The sequence below is a fragment of the Polyodon spathula genome, chromosome 35 (genome assembly GCF_017654505.1).
Source record: "Polyodon spathula isolate WHYD16114869_AA chromosome 35, ASM1765450v1, whole genome shotgun sequence".
Lineage (NCBI taxonomy): Eukaryota > Metazoa > Chordata > Actinopteri > Acipenseriformes > Polyodontidae > Polyodon > Polyodon spathula.
The window spans coordinates 5475498-5486817 of record NC_054568.1 but is presented as its reverse complement, the minus strand read 5'-3'; the positions used below and the strand labels follow the sequence as shown (position 1 = coordinate 5486817).

At 45.3% G+C, this 11320-nt stretch overlaps 1 protein-coding gene across 2 annotated transcripts; it reads right to left on the bottom strand.

Moving 5' to 3' along the window:
- Positions 1 to 546: 546 nt before the first annotated feature.
- LOC121303807 (galectin-4-like) lies at positions 547 to 11047 on the bottom strand. Of its 2 annotated transcripts, XM_041234606.1 has the most exons (13): positions 10990 to 11047; positions 8139 to 8259; positions 6681 to 6769; positions 5945 to 6149; positions 5342 to 5464; positions 5209 to 5250; positions 4223 to 4252; positions 3899 to 3934; positions 2978 to 3013; positions 2593 to 2622; positions 2299 to 2387; positions 1401 to 1566; positions 547 to 1034 (listed from the first exon to the last, which is right to left on the bottom strand). In XM_041234606.1, the coding sequence occupies exons 2-13, from the start codon at positions 8181 to 8183 to the stop codon at positions 888 to 890; spliced, it is 1038 nt and encodes a 345-aa protein (XP_041090540.1). In that variant the 5' UTR covers positions 8184 to 8259; positions 10990 to 11047; the 3' UTR covers positions 547 to 887. The 2 variants fall into 2 exon arrangements, with proteins under 2 accessions (XP_041090540.1, XP_041090539.1); XM_041234605.1 differs by lacking the exon at positions 10990 to 11047 and having other exon boundaries at positions 3899 to 3931; positions 8139 to 8301.
- Between the last annotated feature and the right edge of the window lie 273 nt (positions 11048 to 11320).

Here is an 11320-nt window from a genome sequence, read left to right as displayed (position 1 = left end):
CACACACACATATATATATATGTGTGTGTGTGTGATTTTGAATAAAGCTTTTCAAAAAAATGAAAAATACAAATATTTTCATTTACTTTTCCCGACCGACCTTCCATCCCAAACACACTCAAATAAACAAATACACAAGTACTGGCAAACACACACACACACGTTTGCATTCTTGTATTCGTGGGGTCTTCTCATTGACTCTCGCTGTATTTTGATTTAATATTTGCAACTCCAGTCAGACAAAACTCCACACGGTGAAACTCGACAATAAACTCAATATTAAAAAAAAAAAATGAAAAAAAAATGATAATAATAATAATAATTTTGAAGGCATATTTAGTTTTAAAAAGGTGTTTTACAAAGTGAGGACGTCCCCACAGCGTTGTTTTTCAGGAGTTACTTTCTTTGTAGGGACATTTTCTCAAATTTTGTCCCCATATTGATAGTAACACCTGACCACGCTGACACACACACACACACACGCTGACACACAGATACACACACACACACACTGACACTTCAATAGATTACACGGGGTACCATATATGTTTCTTTACATTTTTATTTAAATTGGGCCAAATTTGATCTAAACGCATTTCACGCAAGTCAGACATTTAAGTGTCCATATTTTATCGCTATGTGAATCACACACCCAATATTTTAATGATCATTTTTTGTATTTCTATTCCCCAACAAGCAAATGAACAGGCCACAGGTTTGGGGAGGAGCCCAGACGGGACATGGCCCACAGAGAGGTCGTGGAGCTTGTTCTTCACGCAGGCACCTATTATTCTGAGGTCCAGCTACACTGTTATCCAGACTCCACGCACAAGCTCGTCAGGCAGAAGATTCCCGTCTGAACAATCACTTAACAAGCCCTGGGGTTTCTAAAACTGGACGTAGGACAGCTGCACGTCTCCTTGCACCTCCATGGTGTCCACCTGCTGGAACTGCATGAACCTGTGGTTGAAGTTGCACAGGTGCTGACCGTTCACAAACACCTTGAAACGCTGGTTACCGGAGCGCACTGACATCTGAGAGGAGACAGAGAGGGAGAGACGGGAGCTTTATTGTGTTCACTCTGCTTGAGAAGTTCAGTGACACACGTTTCCACTCAAAGTCTCTCAGTGTCTTCAATAGAAACACCAAAAAGAAACGTAACTCATTTAATTACAAAAGTCTTTCTCAGTGTCTTCAGTGTAAATTCAGTGACATAGAATGAATATGGGTAATTAAATTGAATTTACATTGAAGACACTGAGAAAGACTTCTAGTGGAAACGCTTGCCATTGAATTTACACTGAAGACACTGAGAAAGACTTCTAGTGGACATGCTTGTCGTTGAGTGGATATCGTATTGTCTCGTAGTGCTGGATGACCAGCAAAGTTGCTGCACTCACATCAAAGTACTGTCCTGCCTGGAAGGGGTTAAACTCGAGCTCCCTCTCCTCCTGCCCCCAGCTGCCCCCGATGAAGCTGTTCCGCACGACGATGTTCTCCGAGATCCGCGGGTTCAGATGGAACACGATGTCACGCGAGGAGCCCACCATGAAGTTAATGTTGAACCTGCAGCCAGGAGAGACCGTCAGCACAGAGACTCGGAGACAAGATTCCCATCGTAAAACCACAGCACAGGGAAAGCATGGGAAAGCACAGAGAAGCATTGTAAAGCACAGAGAGGTCTGGTAAAGCATAGGGAAGCATTGTAAAGCACAGAGAGGTCTGGTAAAGCATAGGGAAGCATTGTAAAGCACAGAGAGGTCTGGTAAAGCACAGGGAAGCATTGTAAAGCACAGAGAGGTCTGGTAAAGCATAGGGAAGCATTGTAAAGCACAGAGAGGGTCTGGTAAAAGCACAGGGAAGCATTGTAAAGCACAGAGAGGTCTGGTAAAGCACAGGGAAGCATTGTAAAGCACAGAGAGGGATGGTAAAGGATAGGGAAGCATTGTAAAGCACAGAGAGGTCTGGTAAAGCACAGGGAAGCATTGTAAAACACAGAGAGGTCTGGTCAAGCATATTAAAAAAACAAACCATGGTAAACTACCCCTTATTATGAGCTAAACGAAACATTTGCAAAGAAGACTGAAGGACTGACTGAATGAATATTAAAACAGCACACATGTATGATACGTGCTACACTGTGCATGAATGCTTGCCACTTCCCTTTCGGGCTGAATGAAAAGGCTGAGAGAGATTTGCACCGTGCTATCGACTCTCCATGCAGACTGTGCAGACTTCTATAAGGGTCCCCAGACTCCTTTTTCAGAAGGTGGTCCCGCTGGTGTTCATCAGTCTTACCTGCTACCCCCCGGCAGAACCATCCCTCGGATAATGATAGTTCTCTTGGAAGTCAGACCTCCTGGGATCATACTGGAGTAGGGGACAACCTGGGGGGGGGAGGTGGCGAAGGAGACAGCATCACTATCTGGTTCGAATCCCGGCCGTGCCAAGTTGCCTGTCTTCTTGTGGAGCGTTGCACTGTCCACAGTGCAATAATAATAATAATAATAATAATAATAATAATAATAATAATAATAATAATAATAATACAGTCACAGGTCCTAGGAGAAAGACTGTGTTTAGTCTACTTACTGGGCTGTAGACAGCTGGTCCTCCCATGATCTGAAACGAAACGCAAATAAAACAATAAACAAATAAATAAATAAATAAATGAAACACAGGGTTTTCAAAAATGTTTGCAGTTTTCCATATAATGCATGAAATACAAAAATGAGACATTTTGAAATCCGACATGAAATACTGTAGTACTACAAAGTTTTTTTTTGTTGTTGTTTGTTTTAAAGATGTCACAATCCTGAAATTCGAGGCGATGCAACACTTTTGTCCGCAGCTGTGTGTGTGTGTCCGTGTGCTTCTGGAGGCTTATTTAGCTCAACTGATTTGTTTTTTGTACCCCTTTTTAAATGGAATTGATTGAACAACTGATTGATTGATTGAATGATTGATTGAAACTCACCGGTAGGTTCCCTCCTGGATATCCCCCCATCCCTCCCTGTTGAAATACAAGAGAACAAATTGAAACCCAAACGCAAACCCTTACAGTAACCCAAACCCAAACCTTTACCATAACCCCTAACCCTAACCCTAACCTTTACCATAACCCCTAACCCTAACCCAAACCCTAACCCAAACCCTAACCCTAACCCTAACCCTAACCCCCAACCCTAACCCAAACCCAAAACCCCTAAACTCAAACCCTAACCGTAAACCCAAACCCTAACCCTAAACCCTAACCCTAACCCCTAAACCCTAAACCCTAACCCAAACCCTATACAAGTTCGTCGTGGTAAACTTGGTTCCATGCCCTTCACATAATTATACTATGTATTTACCAAAGGGTTTTTTTTAATATGCATTACCATCTCTCTCTGTGATTTACAATGCTTCCCTATGCTTTACCAGACCTCTCTGTTCTTTACAATGCTTCTCTATGCTTTACCAGACCTCTCTGTGCTTTACAATGCTTCCCTGTGCTTTACCAGACGTCTCTGTGTTTTACAAAGCTTCCCTGTGCTTTACCAGACCTCTCTGTTCTTTACAATGCTTCTCTATGCTTTACCATGTTTTATGCTTTGCTACACTTTGCTTTCACTGAAGGGAAATGTTCGATGGTCTGGTTGCTGTTGTACTAGAATAGCAAACTAGTTTCATACCGAGTGCCGTACTCTTTAATGGGTAAAGAAATATGCTTTTAAAAAGAGTGCAGCAACCTTCCCATTGAATGATATTCGGTTAACTATCCTGATAATCAATCAATCTGAGCAACAATTGCTAGATGAACGGACAAGATCGCTAGTGGTCTGATGCAGCGCAGGAAGCTAGAAAGAACGCTGATTAAGGCTCTTAGCTGAAAGGGGGGGCTGTGTGTGTTACTCACCGGACCTCCATAGCCTGGCATCCCTCCTCCCTGCTGCTTCAAGAGAGACACACAGAGACACAGAGACACACAGGAGTTACAATCACAGCACACTGAACAATCACATTACAGGGATCAACAAGGATATGCACTGTCCTGTACAGTACAGTGTCTGTGTGTGAGTGCGTGTCTGTCTGCGTGTGTCTGTGTGAGTGTGTGTGTGTGTGTGTCTGTGTGTGTGCGTGTGACAACTAAGTCTGTTTTTAACCCTTCCTGTACTGCAGTACCTCCCCCACCAGCAGAGGGCAGTGTGTGTGTGGGGCTGGTTTCCTGTGTGTTACTCACCGGTCCTCCATAGCCTGGCATCCCTCCCTGCTGCTTTGAGAGAGACACAGAGACACACAGGGACACACAGGGACACACAGGAGATACAATCACAGCAAGCTGAAACACCACTTTGATACAATCTTTCATAAATTATATAATATGAACAAAAACAAATAGCCATTTTTTGCCAACTATTACATTTCAAGCAGTGTTTGCTTGAACGTCCACGGATGGACACAGCAGTGTGATCCAGTCCAGGTTTTACTAGCAGCTTGATCAGCCCCAGTGTGCCTAGGTAACAAGCTCAGGTGTGTCTCATTATTAAATTCATAATGAAGGGGCCCCCCCCACACCCCACGTGGCTCATCCAGTTACAGCGCTGCCGCTGGGGGAGCAGGATGAGTCACACAGCCTGGACGCTGTCGGTTTGGATCCAGGCTGTGCAAAAAGGCCCAACTTTGGCTCTGACACAAACAGGAGACTTCTAACTGGGTTCTGATTTGCTGCATCGATTCACCAATACATAAGCTCTGGAAATAGAGAAACCAGGAATGGATCGAACTGCTATGCAATGGGAGTTTTATTATCTGGCAGGGCAAAGCTGGAGTTTGGGTTCAGCTGTTGGTTAATAAGCCTTAACGTATTGCAAAAAGAAAACACCCACAACAAAATCAAATGCAGAAGCCATGTGCTGCTCCAATGCAGATCTGAATACACTGCACACAGAGTCTACTGTTATTTGATGGGGGGTCAGCTAAAGACACAAGAGTAAGCATCACTCTCCAAGGGAAGTGTTAACACGGCCGCTTTACTGTCCACACAACAGCCCTTACTAGGGAAGTATTGAAAACTAACGGCAGTTGCAATACACGCCACTGAAAGCGGTCTTCTCACACGGTACAGTAAGCATTGCTAACACATCGTTATGAGAACAGAAAGCACTGCCCCTGAAGATACCAGTCAGCACTGTACCGCGGAGCACCGACAGTCCACTGCAAACTCACCGGGACAAACCCTCCCCCGTAGCCAGGCATTCCTCCTTGAGGCTGAGAGGGAAACACAAGAGAAAATCAGATTGTCTATCTCCACAGCACCTGTGTGTAGAATTTCCCCTGCCCCCCCTGCCGTGTGACTCACCGCGCCCCCCCCGATGATGTTGAGGGTCTGGATGATGACGTCACCCCCGATCTCCAGTGTGTCGACTCGCTCGCAGGGCATGCGGTGCTGGAACATGTAGAACTCCCGTCCGTTTACATTGACCTGAGGGGACAGGACAGGGAGGGGTTCAAGGATAACATGTAGCTCAAACCTCTCCTTCATTCTCCTTCTCCATCTCTCAATCCCCCATCTCTCTCCCTCATTCCCCTCTCCTTCCCTATCCCCCACCTCTCTCCCTCATTCCCCTCTCCTTCTCCATCCCCCATCACTCTCCCTCATTCCCCTCTCCTTCTCCATCCCCCATCTCTCTCCCTCATTCCCCTCTCCTTCTCCATCCCTCCTCCCCTCTCTCTCCCTCATTCCCTGGTACCTCGAATTTCTTTCTTCTGTCCCTCTCTCTCTCCTTCCCCTTTCCCCTCTCTCCCCTCTCCCCTCACCTGGTACCCCTCCTGGTTCACGATGATGATCAGCTCCCCTCACTCTCACTCCTCTCTCCCCTCTCCCCTCACCTGGTACCCCTCTTGGTTCACGATGATGATCAGCGCCCCTCTCCCTCACTCCTCTCTCTCCCTCTCCCCTCACCTGGTACCCCTCCTGGTTCACGATGATGATCAGCTCGAAGGTCTCCCCCTTCCTGAATGGCATCTCCTTCTTCTTCTCCTCCCTCTCCCAGTTCCCGTTCTGGAAAGTGTTGAACACCACCTTGTCCTTGCCGTCGAAGCGCGGGTTGAAGTGGAGGGCCAGGTTACAGCCCTCGTAGTTTCCACACTGCAGGTTCACATGAAACCTGCGGGGGGGGGGGGGGGGGGGGGGGGGGGGGGGAGGCGATCGGGATGCGGGGGGGGGCGGGGGCGATTGGTTGGGGTGGTGGATTGGGGGGGGGGGGGGGGGGGGGGGGGGGGGGGGGGGGGGGGGGGGGGGCGATGTAGAGGATGAGAGCGGAGCAGGAGCTCTGAATCATCACTGTTCATCATTACAGTTCATACACATTGCACTGCTTTATCTTCTGAGACGTTTAAAATAGTCAGTGTGGAAGCTGGTATCATTGCGGTTTGTACAGATCTGGCTGGCTTGACTTTATCTTCGCGAAGACTGACATTTTTAAAAGAAGATACACACATGTGTTTAATCACCCAATCTACCCCTCTGTTACATGACTGTGTGTCAACAGCGACTCAAAGTTCAAAGATATTAAAGCTATCAGCACTAACACAGCAACTGCCAGACAGATCAATATTGTAGGAGTCATCAGCAGCCATTAGCAGGGAATGCAGATAAGCGCTTTGATGGCACACCCTTCTGCTATGATATCCGGTACCTGGTGATCCTGTGAGGGATTTCTCCGTGGATGTACACGGACATTCCCGGCCGCAGGTTCCCATAGATGGGTCCAATGTAGGGAATGGATGTGGGGGGGGGGGGGGGGGGCAAGAGTACAAACAGCAGAGCCGTCCGCTCTGGTTTCAGGCCAAAGGATTTGAATCCCTCTGTGGAATGAACTAATTTTGCTTCGTGAAGTCAAACAAATCCTGCTGAACAATGTTAGGATAACATGTTGAATTACACACCCAGCGCTTTGTAGCTTTCCCAGATACTTCACTGAAAACTGACGTTTCAAAATCTGACATGAAATGCTGAACTGCTAGTGTGGCTTTCGAGAAGACTTGCGATGTCATTTTTTGGTTTATCTGAATACATGTTAAATACAAGATCTAAATTATGTTCATATATATATTTATATATATATTTTAAAATGATGCCTCAATCCTAGAAACTTTTTGCCTTAGTTGCTTATCATAACAGACTGCTCAGGGCCTTTGAGCCATTCAGAGCGATATAGTATGCGGTGTGCAGAATCATACCCAGAATCACTTTTAAGAGTGTTTAAATCAGCCGGTATTCAACAAATCCATTCATTAATGTGTTGGATTTCAAAACAAGACAAGCTGTCCCTCCTTCACCTTTACAATCGAGTACCTATCAAGGGCAGCTAGCTTCTGCAGAGTGTTTTAAAAGCCGATTGGAAGAGGAAGCGTCACCGCGTTGGCACAGCAGTAAAAACAGCAGCGCCCTGGATTGCAATCGGCTTTGAAATCACTCAGCGCGGACATTAACAGCGGGCGGCTTTTCTTATTTCAAAACCAACACTCCAGTGAACGGACCTATTGAACAGCTGGCAATAAATACTTCTGAAAGGCAGTTCAGAGTGTCAGGACACTGCTCTGTCTCCTATGTTCACTATGATCTCCCTTTCTCTTCTTCATGAAGCGCTCATACAGAGCTGTTTATAAGGCCACCCTTGGCAAAACTTCTTGACCAGGTCTCCCATGAAAAAAATAAATAAAATATATATATATAAATAATTTTGATTTTAATCTCAACAGGATTTTTTTCCTGGTTAAATAAAGTTTAACTGTTTCCAGTTCACAGGAACCTTAACAAAAAACAAATAAAACCAAACTAAGCTCTCTTCTAGTCTTTATGTCGTATTGGGACATCAGCCCCTCACCCCTCTCTTTCTCAGATATTTTAAATATTTCATGCAGGAAAGGGTTAAATCAATTTAACAGTGTCTGTTGCTTATCTGAGGTTTGACAAACGCACCCACGATGTTTAGAATTCACATCTTCGCCCTGTGTTTCACGTATTATGCACTGTCCCTCACTTTGTGGTGGTGGTCCACTATGAAAGGCGCTATATAAAATAAAGATTCATTGATTGTTCTAATAAGGGAGACGGCTGAGCTCGAATGGTCTTTTTCAGCGATAGTACTCACAGGGTTGTAGATGGGCTGGTATCCTGGTGGAGATACGAAAGTCATGTTGAATCCAGGTGAAGGCTGGACAGACTGGGGGCCAGATCTTATAGCTCCTGGACCTGGGAGGGGCGTCTGGCTCCTGGGGGGGGAGTTGCTGTAACTCTGCAGTCAGCTGGCTAGCTGGTTCAGAGTGTGGTGAGCTACACCAGGCACTGTTGCTATAGTTACAGCACACAGCTTGTTCAATGTTGTTTGCACAGTAACTTTGCAATATTCTTTCAGTGCTTACTCAATTGTTTGACAGATAGTGTTTGTTTTTTTAATTGCTCTTATTTGAAATCATTCTCCTCCACTTATCATATTCACTGGACTTTACTCGTAAGAGCGAATGTTTTTACTATCAGTTAACTGCTCTCAGTCGAACTCGCTCTCACCTGTAATTATTCACTGTACTCGTTATTTGCTCTTATCTGTAATGTGATCTTTGCTACTGATTTTATTGCACTTTATAACTGCTCCTATCTAATTGGATATTCTGTAATGGGATATTTCATAACGTGATACTTTGTACATTTTCTTATCCTTACCCCATTTTACCACAGTTCAAAAAACATGTCAAACCAGGATGAATATGCTTTACCAGACCACTGTGCTTTACCAGACCTCTCTGTGCTTTGCAATGCCTCCCAATGCTTTACCAGACCTCTCTGTGCTTTACAATGCTTCCCTATGCTTTACCAGACCTCTCTGTGCTTTACAATGCTTCCCTATGCTTTACCAGACCTCTCTGTGCTTTACAATGCTTCCCTATGCTTTACCAGACCTCTCTGTGCTTTACACAATGCTTCCCTATGCTTTACCAGACCTCTCTGTGCTTTACAATGCTTCCCTATGCTTTACCAGACCTCTCTGTGCTTTACAATGCTTCCCTATGCTTTACCAGACCTCTCTGTGCTTTACAATGCTTCCCTATGCTTTACCAGACCTCTCTGTGCTTTACAATGCTTCCCTATGCTTTACCAGACCTCTCTGTGCTTTACAATGCTTCCCTATGCTTTACCAGACCTCTCTGTGCTTTACAATGCTTCCCTATGCTTTACCAGACCTCTCTGTGCTTTACAATGCTTCTCTATTATTTTAATTTTGCTATGCTTTATTACAACTTTATTATAAGCATGTTTAAAAACAAACCACGGTAAACTAACCCTTATAAAAGTTTCCCGTAGTAAAAGCATGGCCATGTGTGATAGAGCATGGAGAAATCATAGATAAGCATGATAAAGGATATTAAAAAAAAAAAACATTGTAAACTATGGTAAATGCATAGTAAACCCATGGGGGAAAACTGCACATTTACTACAGCACCCTTTTACAAGGTTAACAGTTAGAACAGTCACGACAGGAAACAGAACACACCCAGGCCTGTGTACAGCTCATAAACACAGTGTTTGCCAAGTGGGAGAGAGACATATTTATCAGCTCAGCGGGAGGAGGGAGAGAGGAGGGAAAGAGGGAGAGAGAGTGTGCCAAAGAGCACAAAACAAAGCTGTTCAAATTCACAAATGAATCTTTGAATCTTTTTTTTGGTTGAGAACATTTTATAAACAATTTCAAACAGTTGACTCGATTCTCCCCGACACGCCCCTCGCAAAGTAAGAAGACGCACCCTTTACAGCATTGTTCAGGAGGGGAAGCGGGAGTTCTGGTACTCCTTATACAAAGAAACAGTCAGTACAGGATTCCAGGGACCAGCGATAACAGAACAAAGCACCTCACTGCTTCACTGAGATAACTTTTCACACACACAGCCATAAGAACGTTTAACAGCTGTGTGACAACAACAACGACAACAAAAGAAATTCCATCTTTTAAAATAAGGTTATATGAGTGAAACGACAATGCTGGCTGGCAGAGTCGACAGACTGCAGGTCAGGTAAATAAAGGTGGGAAATGTGCTGTTGGAGTGCATCTCTCTGAGCTGTCCTAAAGAGTCCTGTGGTAACCTCAGCTAAAATGTAGAGAAGCAGTTCACTAAACTTGAGAGTGCACAGTTAAACTGGACACCCCGTAAAGACCACCAGTGCCAATTTCCACTGCCTCTCCTATACACCCTTCTCCCAGTCACTGCCTCTCCTATACACCCTTCTCCCAGCCACTGCCTCTCCGATACACCCTTCTCACAGCCACTGCCTCTCCGATACACCCTTCTCCCAGTCACTGCCTCTCCGATACACCCTTCTCCCAGTCACTGCCTCTCCGATACACCCTTCTCCCAGTCACTGCCTCTCCGATACACCCTTCTCACCCTATAGTATGGACTGAAGGAAAGATCGCTGGACAGACAAGTGTGTTCCATCAACACCTAGAAGGATAGTTTACCCTTCTTTTTATTTTAAATTTTCCTCCCAATTTGGAATGCCCAAATCGTTTTCCCCTCACCGCAGTGATTCCCCCACACGACCGGGCCAGCTTCCTTCTTCACCCAGGAACTCCAGAGCGCATGTCAGCGAGCTAGAGACCCCTGGACGACAAGGGCAGCTCTGCAGGTGTCTGCCGGAGCTCACTGGGCGCCTGACCAGCAGGGTTCGCTGTAGCACGATGAGGAGAAACAGCCCCTACCAGTTTTGCCTCCCTATCCCATGGGAGCGCCTAAGTCAATGTGACGCTCCCTTCGGAGCCTCTAGCAAAGACCTGCCGACTCCACACAGCCAGGATGCAAACCTACGCTGTGCGACTCACCCTGCGCGCCACGCGGCTGCCATTCTACTAGGGGAGACCCTTCCTTTGTGTCTCCACTACACCACTGTTTATCTAGAACCCAGATGGACATTGTGGGCGTACAAAACCCTTACAGAAGTCAAGAACTTACCTCTGCCCAGTCCTGCACACTGACTGACTGACTGTCTGTAGCCTCTGTAGCCTCTGGAGTCCTGGTCAAGATGAAGTGGACGCAGATTTTGCACACAAGTAAACAAAAATAAAAAAAGCCACCAAATAAAACACCAAGAATACAGGTTTTTACAGCAGTGCTCAAATCGTTTATTTAAAACTAATTGATATGGTTTGTCGAGCGACAAGACAACTTTTTTGAACTCCCTGAAAACGTATTTTTCTAAATTGTATTTACTATTATTATTATTATTATTATTATTATTATTATTATTCTTATTTGTGCAAGTACAATGGGTGACAGAAGCAAT